Source organism: Culex pipiens, chromosome 2, assembly GCF_016801865.2.
Source record: "Culex pipiens pallens isolate TS chromosome 2, TS_CPP_V2, whole genome shotgun sequence".
NCBI lineage: Eukaryota > Metazoa > Arthropoda > Insecta > Diptera > Culicidae > Culex > Culex pipiens.
Window position 1 is genome coordinate 210,587,115 of NC_068938.1, and position 25,880 is coordinate 210,612,994.

The following is a 25,880-nucleotide window of genomic DNA, read 5'->3' on the forward strand; positions in this document are numbered from 1 at the left end:
GAAACTTCAAAAAATCGAGTCTGGACTATACCAAAAAAATCTTCTCCCTCAAATAGTCCCACTTCACCCCACCCTCCCCTACAGCCACTTAACATCCCCCAAGTGACGACCCCCAGGACGCGTTAGGGTCTCCCGCCTTCGCAGCAGCACTATGTATGTCACGAGACCAAGTTTGTGACAGCACCAACGTCAGCAACATCAGTGTTTGCCGTGACACCAGAAAAAAAACCCCGTTTGGGAGGAGCAGCAGAGAAGCACACCATTTGCTGCAGATTGCATTTCTAACTTTGCCCTTGGTGCTGCTACCCCATAAAAAAAATGTGGAAAAGGGGGTGCGTTTTTCACTCTCAACCCCCCACTTTTGTGTGTTGACTTGGGAGGTGAAGGGAGGGAGGAGGTTGTCTTTTTGTACTTTGTTTCGCTACCGCGCTGGTAGCTGGTGGCAAAAGCACTTGGCCCCGAGGAAATGGATAAAATTTAATTTTTATTAAACCCAATTGTGTGAAAATAGACATCGTGCTGCAACTTGTGTGTTGTGTGGGTGGCAGGAGGTCGGGACATCATTGTCATCACAAGTGTGGGTGTGTGTTTTTGTGGGTGGGAGAGACTCTTTGTGGCAAGTTGCTTGTGATTCTGGTGTTTGTTGTTGTCTCTCTTTGAGTTGGTTGCTGGGCCAGAGTGAACTTGATAAAAACGATTACATTTTGAAAGTTTTTCATTAAGTTTGCTGCTGCTGCTGTTGTGACTGCTTATGGTGGGACGATTTAGAGAGCAGAGAGATAGAAAGGATGTTTCTGTGCCAAAGAGACACATTCTAGATGAGGTTTTATGTCATTCTAAGATAATTTTTAAATTTGTTTGCAGTTTTTTTTAGACGAATTTATCTTTTCTCTACAACATAATTTAATTCTTAGGAAATAAAATTGATTTGGTTTCATTAAGTTTTTAAAAGCAAAAAACTAGATTTACAACTTGTCATTTGCATAGTTTTAACGATTGCTAGACAAGTTTTAGCTCAACAATTTTACGATATCCTCTCCCAGATAAAAGCCCGTCCAGTGATAAATCTCAGTAATTACTTTCCCAAAGTTTGGCCAAATTCTTCGCAAATCTCCTCGAAATGGTTTCCAGTTTGCTGAATCCCATTAACACACTGGCTGGCAGGCTGCCGGGGCAAACTTTAACTATTCAACATGACCGGGATTTTGCTTAAAGCTCACTCGGAAAATTAAAACTTCCAGCTCAGGTATGCCCAAGGAAACCATCCAAAGTCCAAGCAAATAAGTGTCCCCTTTCCCCCAAACAGTCTCCTTCTGGGTAAAACCACAAATGGAGCAGTCGTCTCAAGAAGCTCCAAAATGAAGCTCCTGCCCGGATAGTGTCACTTTCAGCCACAATGCTGGCTGCTACTGGTTCTAGTTCAAGAACCGTCCAAAAGACCATAACCCAAAGGACGATGAAGACTCGACACTTGGCGAATTCTCTTGGCCACTTGCCTCCTACAACAACAACAAGCTGGAGCAATTTCGGGCGTACTCATAAGTTCGCACGAACAAGTGCACATACACACACACACACACACACACACACACACACACACACACACACACACACACACACTCACACACACACACACACACACACACACACACACACACACACACACACACACACACACACACACACACACACACACACACACACACACACACACACACACACACACACACACACACACACACACACACACACACACAGACACACACACACACACACACACACACACACACACACACACACACACACACACACACACACAGACACACACACACACACACACACACACACACACACACACACACACACACACAGAGCCCCCTAAATTTGGATTAAATTCTCGCCACAAAGCAGCAAACTTTGGACGGCTCACAGAGCAAGGTGCGCTGAGCAAGTTGGTACGTAAAACCCTCCGGAAGGGAGAGCTGAAGGTTCTTCGTATGAGGGCATCTTAGATGTGGAGGGACATTCAGTTGATGACTCGTGCTCGTGTGGTGAATGTCCTCCGGAAGAGAGGTCATTGTTTCCCTGCTGGATATTACAATGGGAAGGTAATATCTTGGTTGTCGCAAATTTCTACAATTTCGTAAATGTGATCAATTCCACAAAACGACACCACTTCGAAATTGCACTTTTTTCTTTCTTGAGAGCAGTGTTTAAGATTTGTAAAGATCACTTCCGATATTCAAGCTGGATTCATTTGATTCTGAATCTCATAGATTCAGCGTCAAAAAATAGCCCTTTACCCTCTAATGCCCAAATTTTTTTGATTGTTTTTTTTTGTTTTTCACGTGTTCAGGAGGTCATTTTAAGCAACTTTTTGTTCTACGAAAAAATTTAATTCTCTTGTTTTATGTTGTTTTTGTTTATTTTTTTTCATTTTTATTTGCATTTATCTTGTTTAGTGTATGTTTGTTTCTCAAAGTATTTGGCTTATTTTAGCACCTCCTATCATTGTCCTTTGTCTTCTTATATTACTGCAAACATATTTTTACATAAAATATAGAAATTTTTTGCGAAAAACACAGCCAAAGTTGACCCCAGAAAAAATACATTTTTCAAAACATTGGCAAAATCACAAACCATAAACCGGCACGGCGTGTTTTCTGAGCAACCTTAGGGAGAAAAAATAGTCATCGCTACTTTCAATGTGTCTTATGGGAAATCTTCTCAGCTTTCCAATGCTTCTAAGAGCGAAATGTTTCATCGAGGAATTTCTGAGATATCTTTATTTCAAGTTTTTTTTTGTTTTAAATTCCTTCAACATTTATTGGAAACTATTTAATAGCAGTTTAGGAAACTTGTCAAATGATGTGTTTTATGTGTTATTTACTCATGAAAATGTGCAAAATAAGACAAGGAACAAGTTTGTGGAATGTTGCAAATTGCTAAACATTTCAAAAAAATATTTTTTACCTAGGTTTTGAATATGCGGGATTTATTAAGAAATTAAAATCAGAAAACCGTATTAAAATATATGTTTACAGGAATCAATAGACTATTACATATTTTTTGTGTATAAATATCAGCCGTCTGCTCCGATTTAGCTTGGATTTAACTAATACAACCGATTTTTTTACAGGTTTGAGATTGTTAAGGGTAATTGGATTTTTATGAATAAATGTCATATTTCCTTAACCAAACATTAACCAGTTACATGGATACCAAAACATGTTATTTACTTGAAATCGAACTACAAATAACTGTGTAGAATTTTAGGGGAAATACTTTTCATGAGTATGAAAGGTCTTTTTTATGAAGGATTTTTTAACATTCTCAGTTGAAACACACGAATTTTATTGCTACTTTCAAATGTATTTTCAACAGAAAAACATTTAAAATATATATATATATATATATATATATATATATATATATATATATATATATTATATATATATATATATATATATATATATATATATATATATATATATATATATATTATATATATATATATTATATATATATATATATATATATATATATATATATATATATATATATATATATATATATATATATATATGTATATATATATATATATATATATATATATATATATATATATATATATATATATATATATATATATATTACACAGAAAAACTTTTGATGATGATTTTTGAAGCATGCAACAATTATTTTCTAGTACATTTTCGATATTAAATCATGTTTTGTATCTATGTTCCTGGTCAAGTTCCTGGTTCTTGTTTGTTTAAGGAAATATCATATTTATTCATAAAAAATGCAATAATACCCTTATAAATCTCACAGCTGCAAGAATTTTGGTTGTATCAGCCGAATCAGAGCAGACACGTGATATATGTATGCAAAAATTATGTAATAATTTATCAATTATAGTTAAATTTTAATTAAAATGCGGTTTTATGATTTTAATTACTGAATAAATCCCACAAATTCAAAACTCAGTAAATATACAATTTTCAAAATGTTAAGTGATTTGAAATCTTCTACAAATAAGTTTCCTGTCTTATTTTGCACATTTTGATGAGTAAATGACACATAAAACACATCATTTAACTAGTTTCATGAAATGTTTAAAAAAAGTTATCAATAAATTATGAAGGATTTTAAAACAAAAAACTTAAAATAAAGATATCTCTGAAATTACTCGATGAAACATTTCGCTCTTAGAAGCATTGGAAAGCTGAGAAAATTTCCTATAAGACACATTTGAAAGTGGCGATGACTATTTTTTCCTGATAAGGTTGTTCTAGAAAACACGCCGTGCCGGGGTGGCTTTAAAAGGATTTCAATTTGTTTTTGGAATATTTTCCAACAGGTAAGGTTTTTCTCAAGATTATTATTTTTAAAACATGAACTGGGGTAGGCCATACAAAGTCAATGCACTTTTTTAGAAAAAAAATTTTAAATGTTGTTTAGAAAAATAGTTACGTTCTAGATTGAATTTTCAAAACAACCTATCCCTCATGGGTTTCCTATACAGATAGGACCTTTTGAAAATTTAATCGAGCGTTAAAAATTCTGAGTTTAAATTCCGGGGTGACTTTGATAGTCATAGTTTTTCTTGTTAAAATCATATTAAAGATGTTCAAACTTTATTTGTACGTTAAATGTACCATCACTAAAGTAGCTGATATAGCTTTTGAGAAAAAAATCAATGTTTATAATTAGTTAACTAAGTTTATAAGCTTTTTAACAAAATATATGCAAATTTTAGGTAATTTTTTTTAAAAGTCGGAGGTTTGCCTGAAGTTTGTTTAAACTACTATTTTGCAATTCCGTCATGAAACTACTTACTTTTCCTGTCATTCTTGAACGACGAAATAGCCTACTTTTCTGTACCAAAAATAACAGAATCGAATAGCAACACTTTTTAAAATAAATGCTGAAAAGTTCTACTTTTTAGCACTGAAATGGGTGCTGAAAAGTTGAACTTTTCAGCACTTGTTTCGAAAAGTCACTCTTTTCAACATTTTTTTGATTTAAACGATTTATTGACAAAATACATGAAAATTCGACTTAAAATTTCACTCAATGGGTGTTTTTCGAAATTGCAAAAAATGTGTATGGAACTAGTTGCAAAACTTGATTTTTTCAGCATTCGTCGTATTTATCCAACTCGGTGAACCTCGTTGGATAAATGTACGACTCGTGCTGAAAAAATCCTCTTTTTGCAACTTGTTGCATAAACTACTATTGTTTATAAAATTATCGATTTCACATTTTACATGAAATTTGTTCAACTGAAATTGCTTATAAATTTGGAGATTTTTTTAATTGTGTTTCAAAAACACATATTATTTATTGTTTACAAACTTATTTAACCTTCTCCTAGTGGAAAATTGTCCAAAAAATCCGAAAATGCATTCCGTTTTCCGATTCAAAATCATGTTCATTGAGAAAATCATGACACTTTGAGAAGTTTAAAATATTGACTTTCATCAACATTTTCTTAACAATAGTTAACTAACTTATTAATCTTTTCAAAATTTTATGAAAAGTTCTTCTTGAGGTACTTTGAACACTTCTCTACCACAGTCAGTATGATTCTAAACCATTCCGTAAGTATTTTAATTGTACTCTTCATTTTGCGAAACAATTACGAACCTATCAAAGTTTTACGGTAAATCCAGTCACTCTTCACACCCAAAATTTTCTCAAATTTTAAGAGTTTTTCTTTCCAATGCTTTTTTAACGATCAAAAATTGGTAGAAAATTTTATTTTTGGCGATTTTTAGATCGAATTCCGTCCAGAAGTGAAGTTGGGTTGAAGAGGGTTAAATGGATTTATACTGAGGCAGAGTTGCCAGATCTTCAAAAATTGTAAAACATTGTGAAAACCATTTAATTTACCTATCCAACGAGCCTTAACAGCATTAAAACAGCACATAGGAAACTTTATCTAGAGACAGGGTTGCCAGATCTATAAAATTTATTAATGATTAATAACCTTCCCAACTGTCTGGATATCATATGATCCCAAACTTCGTAGTCGTATGATGGTTTCGAATATTATTTTATTAAAAATTGCTGAAATCTAGCGTCGAAAAAGTTTGATAAATGCCCTTAAGTGGCTATATCTGAAGACAAGGTGACCAGATTTTCAAGCAATTCAATAGTGACCTGCAGAACATCAAACTAAAGGTCACATTGGGATACCCCAGTGTTAAAAAATATGGGTATCAAACAAAACGAAATATGTCTGCGTTTTCACTATATTAGATTTTTTTTTGTTAAATACTCAACTTTTCACAAAATACCGTACTTTTTCAAAATACTAAAATTTAATTGCAAAATACGGTATTCCAAAAATATGTTTTTTTTAAATGAAGGTATTTTACAAAAAAAAAACTAGAATTAAGTGAAAATGTATGCAAAGTTTTGCATCGTTTGATACTGCAAATAAATAAAAAGAGTTTTCGAAAAAACTACGACGATTTTTGAAATTGTATTTATTTTACAAAAAAATACTAGAATGAATTGAAAATGCAATCAAAATTTTGCTGTGTTTGGTACTCATATTGAAAATTATTAAAATTTAAGTATTTTCGAAAATACGGCATTTGTGAAAATTTGAGTTTATTATAATAACTCTTATAAATAGAAACTGCATAAAACATTTCACCTCGTTTAGTACCTATATTGCAAATCATGAAAATTTGTGTATTTTCAAAGTCTATAGTATTTTTGTGAAATTTTTTGAGTGTGTATACTTTGAAACTTTCTGCGTCATAAAAAAAATCTTAGTAAAAGTATTGAAAATTTAATATGACATTGTTGGATTAGTTCAATTTATGAAAGATTTTAAAATGAGTTATCGTCCGTTATCTTCGATAAGATTATCGCCAATAGAATTATCGTTTCACGTCAAAAAACACAAAAAAATAATCTAAGATGGAAACTGAGTTTATTTTTCAAATTTCTTTTGTAATTTCTCACTTTAACCCTTTCAGGCCTGATGAGTGAAAATTTCCAAAAATAGCTTATATTTTTTGTAAATAATCACTCTCCCATTATTAAATAAGCTAATATTTTTTTTGAAAATTCAGGCTGGAAAGGGTTAAGCAAGTTAAGCGGATTGCTTCCATATTTTTCAACCTTGAAAAAAAAAATCAAAAAATCTGCAGCAAATTACTTCCAATGTTTACGAGCACGCTCGGCGGGCGCAGTCCTTCCCAGCAGGAAAGCGTGACCTCACCTGGAAGCCCTTCTCGATATCCGCGTATCGGGCCTACCCGGAGAGTCGGAGTCAAACTGTGAGCAATCCCGGATCAACTTCTTCGCAAACCTCCCGTAGGGATGAAAGAAAAATCCCTCTCCTCACCCCCCGGCCTCCTCCAAACCACGACGAACTTTATTGATTTTCCTTTCATTTGTTGGACCCCCCGTCGTCATCGGAGGACTCTCAATTCGTCGTGTGAGTGCTATTTTGCCGCACCTGCCATTTTGACGTTCTGAATAAACAAAAATCGGAGCACGCAATGTAAACAATAACAAATGCGTTTTGTTCGGGTGACCGCTCTGAGCATTTTCCGGAAGTTTTAATGAATTTGGCGGACTTGCATGCACGTGTGACAAAACGGCTTCTGCCTAAAGTTCCTTTTGACAAGTTGTCGCAATTGCATAGTGTGCCAAGATAGTTTTTACGATGTTTGGTGATTGAAATCGATTTTTTTAGATCTGCTAAGTTCAAAAATTAAGACTCACTTTGACCCAAAATGCACGTGCGACAAGATGACACGACGACTTCAAACCGTGCGACAAGTGTTGTTAGGGTCCCATAATAGGATCACGTTCCGCCGTGTGGGGTTCGCCTTTGGCCACCAATCAACCGCAGCCTCAACGGCCGCCGCCGTCGTGTTTATTCTTGTGTGTGTCCCAGAGCGGGAATTTCGTCGTCGTCGAAGGGGGGTTTGTTATTTTATTGGCCCGGGGCCTAGTTTTAATACAATTACCGACGGAAGAAGCGGCAGCGAATTGGTCACGTGGACGGCACGGAAATTAACCGGGATTTGTGCCGGGGCTTGTTGGTTGACACTTTTTTTTTGCGGGAACGGTTTGACCTTTAATTTATGGCAGTCTCTGCAGGGAGATGTTTGGAAAATTGGGGTTATTCGCAGCAGCTAACAGGTTTCTATTGTGAAAACTTTGTTATTTCGAAAATTACTTTGGCATTAGACAACTGGGTCTGGACTTCATAAATAAGCAAATTTTGTTTAAAGTTTAATGGCTAACTGTAAACAAAATTTGACAGCTATTATTAAATTTCAAACTGATCAAACACCAACATTATAAACATGACTAAAATAGGAAAATCTCTCCTGGAAAAGATTCGGTAGTAAGTTTGTGCTGGTTTGACGGTTGCTGAGGGTGTCGAAAAGTGAGGTTATATCATCATGGAGGGGAAAGAATATTCTTTTACTTGTTTTTTTGTTATCACTTGAAAGTAATACAAAACCATTAAAATATTTTATTTTTTTGATAAACTTGCCTTTTGCATTGAACGACCCCTCGGTTTGTTATTGTTTGTTGACGTTTGTTTGCAACGCAAAGTTACTGACTACTGTACGGGTAATTGCTGGATTTTGAAAATGCTCATCAGCTAGAAGTAGAAGTTTCCAATTTTTATCTACTTTAAAGAGATTTGAACTAGTTTTGAAGAGATGTCAGACAAAACTGGAGCACATTTTGTTCAAAAGAATGTGAAAAATGACTTGAATTAGGGACAGTAACGTGCTTTCATTTGTTGAGCAGGCTTCCGGAAAATTTACAGACCACAAAATTGGATTTCCCCTTTCCCGGAAAAGCCCCGCAAAACCTAACCAAAACACAACACACAACATAACCTCAACAACAGCCTGCGCTCCGGAGCCACGTGTCACACCTGTCCCGTGTAACCTGTTGGAAGAAAGCAAACGACGACCCCCTGCCCCAAAACTTCACAACTCCCGGAGGTTTTGCTTTTCGCAAAGGCCCAAAAGCAGTAACGACACGGCACAATTTCTATATAGGTTCTAGGGGTCTATACTTACATTCCACCACCACGGTGATATTAATCATGGCCGAGCCCTGGGAGTTGACCGCCTCGCACGTGTACACGCCGGCGTCGTTCCGCGTCAGCTTGGTAATGTTCAGAATCGGTCCCTCGGAGACGATCCGCTGGACACCTGTTTTGTTGTTGTTGTTTGTTTCGAAATGTCAAAAAGAAGAGAGGGAAACCGAGGAGGCGAGCGGTTATTGTTTATGTTTGTCCATTAGCGGCACGGCGGCGGCGAATTAATCGCAGTAGGCCGCGCTCACACACACTTACCGGACGACAGAATCGGCAGGCCGTCCTTGGTCCAGGTGTACGCGATGGACATCGGATTACCGGTCGCGACCATGGCCACCGTCAGCGATTCGCCCTCGACGCCGACGGCCGTCGACGATGGGGGTGGCGAGAACTTGGGCGGATCTGGAAGGGGGAGGGGGACAAAATTGTTTTTTTTTTTAACCGATTCTAACCTCAAAAAAGACCCCTTTCCGGGGACACACTTACACAACACTTGCAAATTGACTGCCTCGTGCACGCTCCGCTGCAGGGCCTCGTTCGTGCTCTGGCAGGTGTAGACGTTGCCGTTCATGTCCTGGGTGATGTTTACCTTCAGCTCCAGCGAGGACACGGTGCCGCCCCAGAGGCCCGCCTTCGACGAGTTGTTGATACCTGGAGGGAGGAAAATAACGTTAGAAGTGCATCCTTTTGCGGGGAGCGGCTTTTAGCCGTGTTCCGCGGCGAACGTTCCGGAAATGTCTCTCTGGATTTGAGATGTGGTTTTTCGGGGTGGGGCGTGGAATCGAAACTGGAAGGGTTTCACACCGTGCCGGAATTGCGCTGCAAACATGTCACTCCGGTACGGCTTCAAAGTGTCTCTTCTCCGGCTGACATCGTAATGCTGTTACGGAACGATATGTTTGTCACACTTTGCGGCTTGGACACAGCGCCGTTCGGGGGAGTTGGGACTTGGTCAAGTTGGTCAACGCAGTCTTGAGCGTTAGCGTTAGTCTTTTATGGTCAACGTTAGTTTAGGTCGGTCAACGTTAGTTAACGTTAGTTGGTCAACGACAGACTACGCCTGTCAATTCAAGCCTTCATCAGTCAGCGCTAGTCCTTTTATGGTCAACGTTAGTTCAACGTTAGTCAACGCAAGTCTGAGTTGGCAAACATTAGTCAACGTTAGTCCTAAATCAGTCAACGTTCATCTACGTCAATGCACGTCTTCATCAGCTAACGCTAGTCAACCCCACGTAGACGGGACTAAGTTCAATCTCCCGAAAACCAAACGAGCTCTTCCAAGAACTTTCCTCCCCATTTCCAATTAATCCGTCCGTCACTGTACTGCTCAGCCACGAGACATTCACCAGGGGGGAAAAGTGTAATACTTCCACGAAACCCAGAGCTGCTGCAGCAGCATCCAAGTCAACAACCCAATGCAAATGCCGCTGCTGCGGTCGGAACACCCTGGCATAATGCCAGGCGGATGTGTGTGTGAGTGCCTTCCAGACCAGAATCCGTTGCACTCGCAAATGTATACCGTACGAAGAGTAGCGCGCGGATGTCAATTTCGATTATAACCTGCCATAAGCTGCCGAAACGGTGCGGTGCGGATGAAGTTGAGTCCGACTGTCGGGCTCGTTACTTTGTAACGGTTGGGAAAAGGATGGGGAGGTTTGACATCAGAAGAAAACCGCTTGAGGTGGAATGGTGGAAGTGTTAGCAGGGTCAAAACTGCTCGAATGAGTTGATTGCACAAATCAGATTTAGTTTGACCCTTTGTTCAAAATGCCACGTTGAAGAAATTTTATACCTGTTCATTTTGATCAAATGTCAAAACTGCTCGAATTTTCAAAAAATGATAAAGAACATTTTCGGGGACTTATTTTGGTATGGAGCACTTCCATTCGAGTAGTTTTGCTTTTTTCTACAATGTATTTCTTATGGAGTGAACTGTCAAAAACTGCTCGACGGCGGGTACTCCATTATAAAAAACGTAATGGAGCACTTCCATTCGAGTAGTTTTTGCTTTTTTCTACAATGTATTTCTTATGGAGCGAACTGTCAAAAACTGCTCGACTGCGGGTGCTCCATTGCTTTTTCAAAATAGCTTTGAAGGAATTTTATACCAGTTCATTATGACGAACTGTCAAACTGCCCAAAGGCCTAATAAAATCGAGAAATCATCAACCAAGTGAGCACCGAATTCGAGTGGTAGAAATTGCAGTTACTCTTATAAAAAATACATTGTAGAAAAAAGCATAGAAATCATGAAAATAACCCAAAAGCAATAGCAATGTTTTTTTGTAGAATTCCTGAAGATGATGTTAAATACATCGAAACGTCAGAAGTAGAACGATAATGGATCGTTTTTGATTTATTATTTACGACTGCTAAACCGAAAACGGTCATATTATTAGTCCCAGTCGAGGTAAACAAGTACGAAAAAGCAAAACCTGCTCGAATGGAAGTGTTCCATTTTTATGACCATCATTACTCAAAAACAAAATGTGCTCGAATGTTTCATTAAAAATATTTGACACAAGATCTTTTTGAAGAGATTTCAAAACAGTTCGAAAGCTCAAAAACATTGCAAATTCTAGCACATTTTTTTATGTCCAGTTAATGAAATTACCTATAAGAAAAAAAAGTGCTCAAATGTTTGTTTCTCATTGTCAAACAAGTGTGTTTTAATGAAATGTCAAATCTGCTCGAATGCCAAAAACAACAACAGAGATTTAATTTTTGAGGTTATTGAGGTAATGGAGCACTTCAATTCGAGCAGTTTTTGCTTTTTTCTGCAATGTATTCCTTATGCAGAACTGCCATTTCTTCTCATCGAATCCGGTGTTGATTTGAAGAAATGTTATACAAGTCCATTCTGATAACATTTAGACTGTCTGCAGCGCGAAGTTTTATAATCGTTTCAAATTGCGAGCAGTTTTAGAACTGGCGGAAATGAAACTAGAACACGGTGCTCGCAACGCGCTGATCTAAATGTTGTTTCAAAAAAATGCTTTTAATTGTGTGCGTATGATTATCAACACAGCATCATAGTGTGTGTGTGTAAGAATACGTTGATATCTCTATATATCTGATTTTTTTTTAAAACTGAGTTCTATTCCAGTTCCAAATCGTCTCACGTTTGAAACAAACTCGTCGAGCAGTTTTATTCCGGTTTCAAAATACTGCTCGAAAAATAAAACTGCAACTCCGCGTTGCGGGTGGTCTGTTTCAGTTCTATTTGAAAAATGAAACAGTTAGAACAAAGTAGAGCCGCGTTGCAACCAGTCTTATGGGGATTTGTTTGGATAATTTAAACAAATCAAACATTTTATTTTCAATTTTGATATGGTGACATTTTATACCAGTCCATTTTGATGAACTTTCAAAACTGTTCGAAAATATAGGAGTTTTAAATAATTTTGGATATTTTAGTTGATTTCTTTTTCTTCAAAATAAGACAAAATTGTGCACATTGATACCGAACAAAATGTAAAAAAAACTGTTCGAGTCCACTGTTCCATTCTGATGAACTGTCAAAACTGCTCGAATGAAAAAAAAAAAAAAAACAATAAAGATAAAGTTTATGGGGACTTGCTTGGATAATTTAAACAAATCACAATATAATTTTCAATGTTGATACGGTGACATTTTATATCAGTTCATTTTGATGAACTGTCAAAACTGTTCAAAAATTCTAGAATATTCAAACAAAAGATTTGGAAAATCAAATCTGACACCAAACAAACTGTCAAAAATCTGCTCGAATCCCCTGTTTTGACCCGTTTAAACCCCAATGTCCCCCACGCAGTTCACACTCACCTTGCACGGCGATGCCGTCCCGCCACCAGGAGATGACCGCCGGCGGGTTGCTCGAGCTCGAGTCGCAGATCAGGGTGGCCTCCAGGCCGGGCTTGAGCTCGGGCGGGTCGATCGTTATCTTGACCGTTTCCGGGGCAACTGCAGTAAGAGAATGGAGATGTTTGTGCCGTCAGGAATTGATGTCGGTGGTCGGTGGTTTGAGGGTACTTACAGTGCACGCTGAGGGTTTTGGTTTCGAACAAGGGAATTTCGGTGGCCGAATTGTGCGCCTCGCAGCGGTACCGGGCCATGTTGTCGGTGACGTTCGCCAGGATGGTCAGCTCGGCCGACACGGACTTGTCCACGGTTTTGAGCACGGAGTTGATCTGGAAAGCGGGAGGGATTTTGGAGGTTAGGAAAGTGACAGTTTGGAGATTACGCTAGTTGCCACCAGGGGCGTGCGCGTGATAAACAACTATTGCTTCATAGATGGCGTTAACATTTTTTTTCTACTCTCTAACAAAAAATGATTATGATTCCTTTGTTTTCCAGCAGTAAAATTTCTCTTATTCGGAGCAAATCATTTTTACGACCCAGGGGCACCCTTCGCCAGGTTAGGCCCCACCTTCCCATCGTCGAAAGTACAGAGAAAAGCTCCAAGGGAGTCAACTTTTATTGTGTTATGGAAAGACCTGGATTCCACATGCTCCAAAGTGAGCCAGAATGGAATCCGGTATAAAATTGGAACGGCAATAAACCATCTCGAAAAAAAGATGCTCGAAATCTCTTGGAGGTGTCCTTATTGTTGAGAGGCAAGGGGAGGACCAGCACAATCATCGCGTGCTCAGCAGGAGACTCCCACCCCCCTCTGGTCCTTAGCCGATATTGATTTCGCAATAATAACGAGATATTGTTTATTTTATTGCTATAAATATTTATGCTTCCAAATGAAATAAATTAAAATTTAATGTCCTTTCTCGCACCTTTCTTTTCGGGCTTTCCCTCAGAAGAGCTTTTGCGACAATCTTGTGTGCAAGTGTGAGGAAAGCGACCCACAAATATCAACTTTCTACGGGGTTGTATTTCGTATATCCGTTAAAAGGAAAAATTTCACCCAAGAATACCTGAAAGCTCGTTATGAGCATCGAATTCGGAGGGGGGGAGGGGTTTGGAATGCTCGAATTTCCTTCTTTTTTCCACGTCGGAATGAAGTGCTCAATTATGGAAATTGTACCTTTGGAATGCCGCCGCCGAGCAACAATCGGCGCTGCGGTTTTGGCCAGGGTTTTGTGTTTTAGAGCCCGAGAAAAGGTGAGGATTAATTGCAAAACCAATCAACGGGAAATTGAGAAATGGCTGCAAAGTGAGTTGGGAAAAGAAGGGGAAAAGGCAATTGGGTTCGATTGGAAAATTTTATTGGGTTTTGAAAACATTGGAGGAAGGGTGGTTGAGAAATATATATTTTTGCGGCTATTTAAAAAAAATCAAGCTTATTTAGTATAAATATTTGTCCAATTCATGAAACTTAACCTAAAATCACCACCATCGCCATTAGACCAGCGTAGGTCGCACGATTGATTGACAGTTTGCTTCTCTCGCCGGCGTTTATTATTTTATGGAAGCCCCCCTCCCGTGGCTACCAAACCCAAGCCCGAAAATGGTCTGTTTTTTCTAACTTTTCCGACCACGACCAGCCATGTTCGGTGCGGTGACGGTGATGCTGCGTGTCTGTCTACTCATGGAAAAGTTTAGGGTGGCTCAAATTCTCATTAAAAATAGATTTTTAATGTTTTTAATAGTTTATAAATTTCTGTTTATTTTTTCTAACACATTTTCAAACAAATATAACTTAAAAAACAATTTGAAATGTGATTTAAACTTGCCCGAATAAAACATGAAACTGGTATAAAATCTCAAAACCGTATTTTATACCAGTTTAATACAGCAGAACCATTTAAAAATGGATTCGAACACTTCCTCGGAAAAAATACTTTAAAATGTCACTGACACATTTTTTTTCAAACTGGTATAAAAGTAATATACCAGTTCTTGAACAGTATTTTTAAAGTTTTTTTTTGTTGAAATTGCTTCTATTAATAATGTAAAATTTAACAAAAACATGTTTTTGTTTCCTTTTCTTGCGATTTTTTTATTTAATTTTTTTTGTTGGTTTTGAGGTAATTTAGAACATTTTCCAGCAAATCATGATCCACCCTAGCGGGTTCGAACTCTCGACCTGCCAGTCATAATTTAATTACGCACACGTCCCTTTGTGACCAGCCTGATGGGTCCTCGCAAAAACCCACACTCACACACACACACCAGCTTCTGCCCCCTTTTCACCACGTTAATGTTTGATCAGGACGTCAGGGTGTTTATTTTTTGGCGTTGGCATGGTTACACGAATAACTTATATTTTTTATGTTTTTAGAAACTATGCTTGAAAAAAAAAATCAATCGAAATCGAATAAATTGCTTTTAGATTGCAATCCAAACAATTCTGCAAATCAGTCATTTTTGCAATCACTAATAAGTTTTATCAGTTCGTGTGGGCATTTTGGGGGAAAAAAGTAAACATCAGCTCTCTCACTGACAAACACCACCCATTTTGGGTGGAAAAGTCTGAAATTAGACCAGGTATTGTGTGTGTGGAACGGGCACGTGGCCATGGCTACTCTGATATGAAAAAAGTATTTGTCTGGCAGCTTGTGTGTGATCTTTTACCGGGAAAAGTGCGTGTGTGCATACTCTGATTGAAAAGGCACGAGAACTGGCCGGCTGAGATGTCCTTTGAACACCAGGGGTGGGGGCAAATATTATTCTTTAGCCTGTCTTTGACTTAATATTTTCTCCGATGCGACATTCAGGGGAGCCCTTTCAAGGGAGGTTTTGTTATTTTTTTGTGAATATTATTTGTAACTTAAAAAGGCAAATGTCTTGGATTTCGCTCAACTTTTTTTTTGTAGTTTTTGTTTCATAATTTAATAAATTAATTAAAATTAAATTGTGGAGAACTTAAAGGGTTATTCCGAAGACTGCCTTCACTATTCGAGGCATCTTTCGAACAAATGCCAGCCATCATATCAAGAAGATAGGATTCAATTACTTTGCAAGGACCTCGCCTGATCAATCTTTTTGCTCTTGTCTCTCCAGTGCACAAAAATTGCTATCTAATTCCAGCCCCAGCTTCAATTGCCAATTGGCTAGGCCGTCAATAAGCAATTTTGAAATGTTGCTACTGCTTCGATTCCAAATAGACTTCCCAGTTCCTGTTCAATATAACACAATAAGCCGGGCCAATTTCCAGAAAGAAGGGAGCAAGCGATTTTCTGCTCGCGCACCCGCATAAAGTCTGATTTCCCTTCGGTACGTGATTTGCTGAACCACTTTGCTGGTCTTGGAGAGAAAAAAACTTGTTTGATACCGCCAAACTGGGAATGAAAGCTCATATTTTGGTAGTTTGTTTCGAAATAGGTATGTGAAAACGATTGATAAATTGTTCGATTCTGATGCCAAATTTAGAAGCAAAAGTTGAACAGAAGTTCTTAAAACCATTTCTGACTGGAAATGGTTAAACAATGATTGATAAAGCAGTTTTTCAACACATTTGCTTCCTGGAAAGTGAGTTTTTTTAATTCTCTCAGACTGTAAAAATTTTACATAAATCAGAGTTTTTGATCAGTGAATTCATTTTTAAACTAATTTTTTGGCACTTTGATTGTTTTTTGTACATAAACCTAAAATTTACATTATTTCTTGAATTTTTAGTAAATTGAAAAGAAAATACTATTTGAAAAACAAATTCTTTAATGATTTAAATTCAATAAACTTTGAAAACTATTTCAATCAAAAATATACTAAGAAAAAAAAAGGAAAATTTCGAGGATTATATTGTAGGAAGTGCCAGTTTACTTCTTTATCTATGTAATTTTATCTGAAAATTTGTGTTAAAAAAGAAAATAACAACTGAAATGATGTTAATTTCGAACCTTATACTAATCATTTGTTGGAAAAATGTTGAATAGTACGGGGAGAGGGGGTGGTGCATATTGCACCCCCCCGAGGCAAAATGCACCCCCTGCTTTTCTCGGTATTTGGGAGAATTTACCGGGGAAAAATCATAGGAATTGGAAGCATAACATTGCTAAACCATGCTGGAAAATTTTGAGCATCACATTATAAAAACAGCTTAAGTTATTTGCAAAACTTTAAAATGTTGTGTTTTCATCAAATTTTCATTGAACTTTCATTATGATTTTTGGACAATATAAAAAGCATTTATTGATATTGTCAGTGTTGAGGTATATAGTTTTTGCCATAATCTTCATTATTCTGTAGATAGATTAGTTCAAAAACATCAAAAAATGCATTTTTAATTAAATATTCTGCAAAAAGCGAGGTCGGGGCAAAATGCACCGCAGTGAAGCTCCTTTAACAACAGCGGTGTCATCTAGTGGTGACTAGTGAAAACTGCTTTTACCAGGTGCATTTTGCCCCATGTTGTCGTGCATTTTGCCCCGTTGTTGTAGTGCATTTTGCCCCAATGTTGCGGTGCAGATTGCCCCGCATGTTTGTTTGAAATGAATCAAAATTGTTTTTAGAAATTTGATATTTTCGAACAATTTTGAGGTTTTTTAAGGCTTTTTTCAAATGGATGACGAAGAATAATAGTTGTTTTAGAACATCGTACAAAATTCCTCCACAGTAATGTTGTAATGGTTGAGAAATCACAGTTTTCCTTTAGGGGGTGCATATTACCCCCTCTCCCCCTACCTCAACATCTGTATATAATAATAACATCGAGCTTTATACAAAAAAAAGGTAAAATTACATTGAAAAAGTGATACAATTACACGTAAAAATTTTCAATATTTAAATTACATTATAATTTTCAAATAATCTAGGGGGTAAGATTGATGTTCCTACAAATTGCTAATTAAATTTTAAAAAAATAAACATTTGGAAGACAACAGCTTATTGGACTATTTAAAAAAAAACTCAAGATATGAGCAAATCAAATAAAGCAAAATTCCAGCAAAAAAACCTAATTTTTGACAGTTGGACATTTAAATTTGGTCAAGGCCTGAAAAAGTGTGAAGATACCCACAAAAAAGTTTCTTAAAGTTAACAAAACAGCTAGAAAATCGTCAAATTGTAAACTAGGCAAAAATTAGCCCTTCAAAATTCTACTTTTTTAAAGTTATGCCGGAAGAAAAAATGTTTCCAACATATTTTATTGCCATTTTTTTTTAAATTTTTCATATATTTTTTTTATTTATTCTGATAAATAATTCGTTAAATAAGATAGAAATTTGCAATGTTTTGTAAGAAGGGTTTTTAAAAATTATAAAAATTATTGAAAGTATTTAAACACAACTTAAAAAAAAACAAAAAAAACTACATTTTTAGCGTTAAAAAAAAGTTCACCAATTTTTGCGCACACAGGATTTGATATTAGTAATACTAATTTATAGAAAAAAAAACTCAACTTTGTTAACCAGTTTCATGAAGTCACAATTATTTTTTTTTTCAACCTGCCAAAAAAGGATACGATTTCAGGCAAGTGACCTCATTAGTGGTGCCACCTACATCTGAAATACAGTCTGGCTGCAAAACTTCAAATGCTGACAAAAAAAAACTCTTTTTAAGTGAATTTAGCATAATTTTTGGAGTTTTGATTTATGTCTAAACCTAGGTTATGTGTTGCAAGATTATTGGTAAAGTTTGGTGAAATTTATTTACTGAATATGATGTTAAAAAAAACATGTTGTTTTTTTTTTTTTCAGACACTTGAAAAATAAAATGGTAATTACTCGATAGGATATACAAATATTGAAATTTAAAAAAATATAGATTTACACTGAAAAAGTAAAACTAAAATAGAAGAAGACTTTGCAAACTGTAAAACTCTCCGCAACGGAAAAATGTTTTAAAAAATTAAAAAAAAGAAAAAAAATAATATTTTTTCATAAATTTATACAGAATTACCAAACCCAAAAAATCATGAAGAATACGAAAAATATTGAAATTCTTTTATTTAAATTTTCAAATCAAAATTTGAATTTAACATTAAAAAACAATAATTTTTGCGTCAAACCCAAAACTCACCTTCTTATCGTTCTTGAACCAGGTCAGCGTGGCCAGCGGGTTGCCGCCGGAGGAAACGCACAGCAGCTTCTGCACGGATCCGGCCGGGATGATTTGGCCTTCCACGTAACCGGAAATTATCGGCGGACTCGGCGGCACTGGAAAGCAGGAGAAAAAAATTACGACGAGAACAACTATGAAAATCAAGGGGGAGCGGGAGCGGTGGTGGAGGGCATCCCGGTCAGAACCTGCGGGAAACCCCCCGTAATGACGTGAGATGAATTATTAATGATAATGGAAGGTTCGGATTTGGGAGGCGGTTTGAGTTTCACTGGAAAATTAGGGAGAAATGAGAGGAAACGGGGGAGGTCAGGAAAAGTAAACATATTTTACAGAGATTGTTTGCCAGTTCAAATTCAGTGCAGTATGTTTTGCGTTTGGTGGAGTAAAATCCTTTGTCCTGGTTTTTCGCTCAAGTCGATAAAATGGGTCCTGCTGAGATTAGAATAATGGGGCAGGATTTATGCACGGTTTTGGGGAAATTTATCCCCCATCAGATAGTGACACCAACAGCGCCACCTAAAATTCAACAGGTTCTAAATTCAAAGAGTCACGCGCGCGCTCTTTCGTTAAGCCAATTAAAATCTTTATCTCGAAAAGTTGTTCCCTTTTTCTGGAGGGGGAGAGGAAGAAAAAGCCATTGAAACATCTGTCGAAATCAAGCCGCAAAGGTTCGATTTTCGGAGGGCAGGCATAAATATGGCACGCGACTTATCTCGTCCAATTAGTCGAGAAAGGTTAGGTGGGAGGGGTAGATATTCCCAGATTTTCTTCATTATATAGCAGGGAAAATACCTGCGAGCGTCAACAACACTGGTGGCTTGATAGACACGTATAGCCGTGAATGTTGTCGTGAGATATTCAATTTGAGAATCGCGTGATGGAAAGGCACGGAATGTCACGAACTCAGAAATCGAGAAATTAAAACTTTTTATTTCAAAAGTATTCTAGTTCAAAAAAATTTCTTCAAAACGTTATACTCTAATTAATTTTTTCTTGAATCGCCAATTTTTTTATTTTTTTTTCAATGTTTAATGTTTAATGTTTAATGTTTAATGTTTAATGTTTAACGTTTAATGTTTAATGTTTAATGTTTAATGTTTAATGTTTAATGTTTAATGTTTAATGTTTAATGTTTAATGTTTAATGTTTAATGTTTAATGTTTAATGTTTAATGTTTCATGTTTAATGTTTAATGTTTAATGTTTAATGTTTAATGTTTAATGTTTAATGTTTAATGTTTAATGTTTAATGTTTAATGTTTAATGTTTAATGTTTAATGTTTAATGTTTAATGTTTAATGTTTAATGTTTAATGTTTAATGTTTAATGTTTAATGTTTAATGTTTAATGTTTAATGTTTAATGTTTAATGTTTAATGTTTAATGTTTAATGTTTAATGTTTAATGTTTAATGTTTAATGTTTAATGTTTAATGTTTAATGTTTAATGTTTAATGTTTAATGTTTAATGTTTAATGTTTAATGTTTAATGTTTAATGTTTAATGTTTAATGTTTAATGTTTAATGTTTAATGTTTAATGTTTAATGTTTAATGCAGGGGTGCCGACTAGTCCAAAATGTTGGGGGGGAACGGTTGTTTTCCAAAATCGATAGGTAAGAGTGGCGATTAGATGTTAAAGTTTCTTGTATATCACGAATTTTAATAATTTTATTACGATGTGATACGATTTATTTTTCATCCGTTTTCATTTTGTTTTTAAGAAAAAGATAATTTATTAAAACGTGATTAGAATGTTGATTGGGGGGAATTTTTTATATGTTTGGAAGGCGAATTCCTTCTAATTGGCATATTCTCACTTATATTCTAGAAGTAACAGTCAATAATAAAAATAATCAGATATTTAGAAATTTAACAATACAAATATTCTAAAAATAAAAACAAAAGAAAAAGCAAAAATTTAAAAATACAAATACACATTTATAAAACATCCATTTTTCAAATCTGCAATTTAGAAAAAAATAACAGATACATAAAATTCAATATTCCAAAATTAAAAAAATTAACAGTATAAAATTATTCTGGAGATAAATTTTTTTTAAGAAATCAAAAGCAGAAATCCAGAAATTTAAAAAATCAGAAATTTAGAAATAACAACAAAATTCGATGTTTAAAAATATCGAAAATTTAAAAATTATGATACATGAATTAATTTTTTAAAAATTTAAGAATTTAAGAATTTAAGAATTTAAGAATTTAAGAATTTAAGAATTTAAGAATTTAAGAATTTAAGAATTTAAGAATTTAAGAATTTAAGAATTTAAGAATTTAAGAATTTAAGAATTTAAGAATTTAAGAATTTAAGAATTTAAGAATTTAAGAATTTAAGAATTTAAGAATTTAAGAATTTAAGAATTTAAGAATTTAAGAATTTAAGAATTTAAGAATTTAAGAATTTAAGAATTTAAGAATTTAAGAATTTAAGAATTTAAGAATTTAAGAATTTAAGAATTTAAGAATTTAAGAATTTAAGAATTTAAGAATTTGAGAATTTAAGAATTTAAGAATTTAAGAATTTAAGAATTTAAGAATTTAAGAATTTAAGAATTTAAGAATTTAAGAATTTAAGAATTTAAGAATTTAAGAATTTTAGAATTTTAGAATTTTAATTTGTCGGTTTCTCAGTAAAGCGGTGCGCTAGTTTTCAAAAATTTACTTTTTTTGAAACAATTGTAATTTTTGACTAAAATTGGTATAGAACGGTTAACGGCTAACAAATGTATTTGAAATCTTTTCAAATCCGTTCTAAAATTACCCAAAAAATTATCGAATTTATCAGCATTTTTGTAAACGTAAAGCAATCAACAAATTACCATTTTGAAAAGTGTTTCAGCTTATATTCGCTAAATCCTGATCTACAATGGCAAATCGCAGAATGTTGCGTTTGAAAACTTGATGATTGTTTTCGCAAGAGTTTGCGTAAGTTTGATTGTAGATGAAGTGCTTTGGGAAAAGTACATTGGTTTTGTTTTTGAAACAACATGCACAGATAGAAATCTTATGAGCAAATCCGTAAAATCTATGTTGACGACATCTCTCAAATCATTCACCGATGCCTCTGTGCTCTTGTACTAAGCTTACTGATTTTCCTAGAGAGCACAGTTGTATAGATAAAACGTTGTCGATTTTGTTCAAAAAATTTCAGCGATTTCGAAAACTACAAATGTTTTTAAACTATTTTACGGATTCGCTTACAAGAATTCTATCCGTGTGTCAAACAATGTTCCATTTATGTTTTAGATATTATTTTCAATTATTTCTTTTTTTATATTTGATATAAGTATATTTTTCTTCCAAAATTTCTGGGGGGGCACAATGTATGGGCTGCCCCCCCAGCCAAATTTTAGGGGGGGCAAAAAGTACCGTGCCCCCCCAGAGTCGGCGCCCCTGGTTTAATGTTTAATGTTTAATGTTTAATGTTTAATGTTTAATGTTTAATGTTTAATGTTTAATGTTTAATGTTTAATGTTTAATGTTTAATGTTTAATGTTTAATGTTTAATGTTTAATGTTTAATGTTTAATGTTTAATGTTTAATGTTTAATGTTTAATGTTTAATGTTTAATGTTTAATGTTTAATGTTTAATGTTTAATGTTTAATGTTTAATGTTTAATGTTTAATGTTTAATGTTTAATGTTTAATGTTTAATGTTTAATGTTTAATGTTTAATGTTTAATGTTTAATGTTTAATGTTTAATGTTTAATGTTTAATGTTTAATGTTTAATGTTTAATGTTTAATGTTTAATGTTTAATGTTTAATGTTTAATGTTTAATGTTTAATGTTTAATGTTTAATGTTTAATGTTTAATGTTTAATGTTTAATGTTTAATGTTTAATGTTTAATGTTTAATGTTTAATGTTTAATGTTTAATGTTTAATGTTTAATGTTTAATGTTTAATGTTTAATGTTTAATGTTTAATGTTTAATGTTTAATGTTTAATGTTTAATGTTTAATGTTTAATGTTTAATGTTTAATGTTTAATGTTTAATGTTTAATGTTTAATGTTTAATGTTTAATGTTTAATGTTTAATGTTTAATGTTTAATGTTTAATGTTTAATGTTTAATGTTTAATGTTTAATGTTTAATGTTTAATGTTTAATGTTTAATGTTTAATGTTTAATGTTTAATGTTTAATGTTTAATGTTTAATGTTTAATATTTTTTTACAAGTTTTATTACATTTTTAAACTTTCCGTTCCCCCAAATCCTGTGGTAGTTAATCGACTTCTCCCTCTTTGGCAAAACTGAAACCTTCCACCCACCTTTTCCCCCAACGAAGCTCGAGAATGGTTTTGATTTAGCCAATAAATTTTACGACCTTTCGGCGATAAAGATTTTACGCCGAGTTAAGAGAGATAACCGCCTTCAGTGGATTCTTTTGGGAGAGGGGAGGGAGGGTGAACGTTTTAAATTTTTGTCACCTTTTAGTGGGAAATTTCCAGCATGATTTGTGATGGGTGCTGGCAAAATTTTCCCACCCACCTTCAAATTCGCTGGGGGCAGTAAATTTTAAATTTTATTTCTTAAAAAAAAAAAGTGATATTGAAAAAAGCTTTTCTCCTCTCTTTACTCGAGTTGGTGCGACAAGTGACAAGTCCAGATAAGCACATTTTTCGGCCTCTCAACCATCAATTTGGAAAGGGGGAAAAGGGGGGGAGGGGACCTCCCCCCCAACCCCCTCCTCAAATTGATGGAGTGCTTACGGGGTTGCCAAAAACAGCTCGCCACATCGCTTTTCCAAAGTCACAAAAATTGATACTGCTGCTGATGCTGTGGAAAGTTTTATCCGTTTATATTAAGCTTTTTTCGGGGTGAGGGAGGTGGTTCGAAATTTTCCCAAAGTGGAGGGGGATGCGCCAAAAATGTGTTCGTCTTAAAGTGCCATAAAATTTGACTGCCGAAAGCGATTCGTGTTTTGTGGTGGGGGGAGGCGAGGGGGGTAAATCTATTTCGTAAATATGTTTATTTAGGAGCAATTAATGAAGTGTGACGCTAGAATGTGGTCGCGTTCGGAGCGTTTTTATGGGGGATGACGACATTTTGGGTGCCGAAAACTGTCGACTGCTAGTCTGGAAAGTTAGTTGAAATGGTGCAGAAAGTTATCAAACGAATCTCGTTTTAGACGAGCGTTTGAAATTGCTAAATAAAGCACTTTAATTGATTTTATATCTGTATTATCAAATTCGTTTTAGTAACCTAGTTTTTCTTTACTTTCAAAATAAGCTCAGCCTTCGAATTTCTTCAAGCTAAAAATACAACATCAGAAAGGATTTTTTTTCGGGAAAGCCGGGAAAAGTTTTTCCCGGCACAATTTTCTTGTCTGTTTTCCCCGCACTCACAAAGCCACACCACCCAAAACCAGAGAGCTTCAGAGAGAGTAAAAGAATTAGCCAAGCTAGCTGATTTGCATACTAATTAGAAACTTATTCGCCAAGTTCTGCGCGCCCAAAATCCTCTTCTCGAAAATCCCCAAAATATTTCCCCTGGATTAATAACTCGATATCCAAATGGAAGTCCTCCTCGCTAGTAGGAGAAACATGATTAAAGCGTTCTGTTTACCCCCGAAAAACCCGGCGAGGAAGACTAAACATGTGGCCAGGGCACGTCCCGGAAATGATTTGGAAGAGTTGAAATTGATGAAACTTTGATCGGAGGCTTCCCCAGCTCCCCGCCCTCGGCCGGAACCAATTAGTTTGAACGACGCGACTGGACTCGATTTGAGCCCGACACACACGCTTTGAGTATCTGGCTGGGTTCGCAAATTTTTGGACGCTGGGAAGGCGATTTGATGGAGCTTTTGGGCGAACTGTTGCTAGGGGTGTAGTTTGAGATTTGAAAATGGAAGCTAGTAAAGGGTTAAACTACATTTTATCGATGATCAGAAATTAGAAAATTTAAGAATGCTATCTCTTCTGAAAGAAATCATTTCATAAAGATTGTCCAAAAATCCGTGATTTAAACATATATATTCTTAAGTTTCATTAGCTGATTTAATTTTATTGAAAAATCGTTTTGAAATAGCTATTCTTCAGCCAAGGATTGTAAAAAAAATGGTTTAAGGATTTTTTTAAACAATGAATAAGAAACCAGATAAACAAATTGTAAACATAAAAAGCTCTTGAAATCAAATTTTTGTTGGCCAAGGAGTTCTTCTAGAACGTATGAATAATTTCTAGAAAATCAAACAAAAAATATCAAAACTGTTTGAACCATTTGTTCAAGCTCAATATCGTTGTTAAAAAAACAAATTTTAGTATTTTCAATTGCTTTGATTTATTTGAAATATTACCAATAAAAATTGAAAATTAACGTTTTTCTTTTTTAAATTGAAAAATGATTTCTTACATATCGAACAATATTTAAAACACAGTACTATAAAAATATTAGAATACGTTCACAGAAAAAAAAATGGATTTTGGTAGGTTGAAAATTACCACTTTTTTAGCAATTTAACCTAAAAAATTGGTAAAAAAGTGAACCTAATGAAAATCCACCAGATATTGTTGAAAATTCAACAGCTCTTGATGTAATATTACACTTATTTTGACACAAAATCTGTCACCATTCCCTAATAAGTATTACCATGATTTTTTTGTTCTATGTAGCATTTCTAGTTCAACACTATTAAGAAGCATGTTTTTGAAGATTATTAAAAAAAATCTAGTATTTACTCAAATTCAAATTGTAATATCAGAAGCATAGTAAATAGTGAGAAATGTTTTATGTTACAGCAGAAATAGATTGTTTTTTTTTAATCTTTTAAAATCTAGGGGCAAAAAGAATACAACATTTAAAATTTTATACTTTCATTTTCAAAACGTGGAACTTTTT

At 34.9% G+C, this 25,880-nt stretch overlaps 1 protein-coding gene across 6 annotated transcripts in view; it reads right to left on the reverse strand.

Annotated features, from left to right (window-relative positions):
* Positions 1-25,880, reverse strand: part of LOC120432641 (nephrin) — a 413,331-nt gene that overhangs the window by 41,596 nt on the left and 345,855 nt on the right. For all 6 annotated transcript variants that reach the window (XM_039597887.2, XM_039597888.2, XM_039597886.2 and 3 more), the window contains exons 10-15: positions 18,989-19,125; positions 13,113-13,266; positions 12,902-13,039; positions 9,584-9,748; positions 9,356-9,499; positions 9,078-9,212 (exon numbers count right to left, since the gene is read on the reverse strand). In XM_039597887.2, coding sequence (XP_039453821.1) covers positions 9,078-9,212; positions 9,356-9,499; positions 9,584-9,748; positions 12,902-13,039; positions 13,113-13,266; positions 18,989-19,125 — 873 coding nt within the window. The remainder of the gene's footprint in view (positions 1-9,077; positions 9,213-9,355; positions 9,500-9,583; positions 9,749-12,901; positions 13,040-13,112; positions 13,267-18,988; positions 19,126-25,880) is intronic.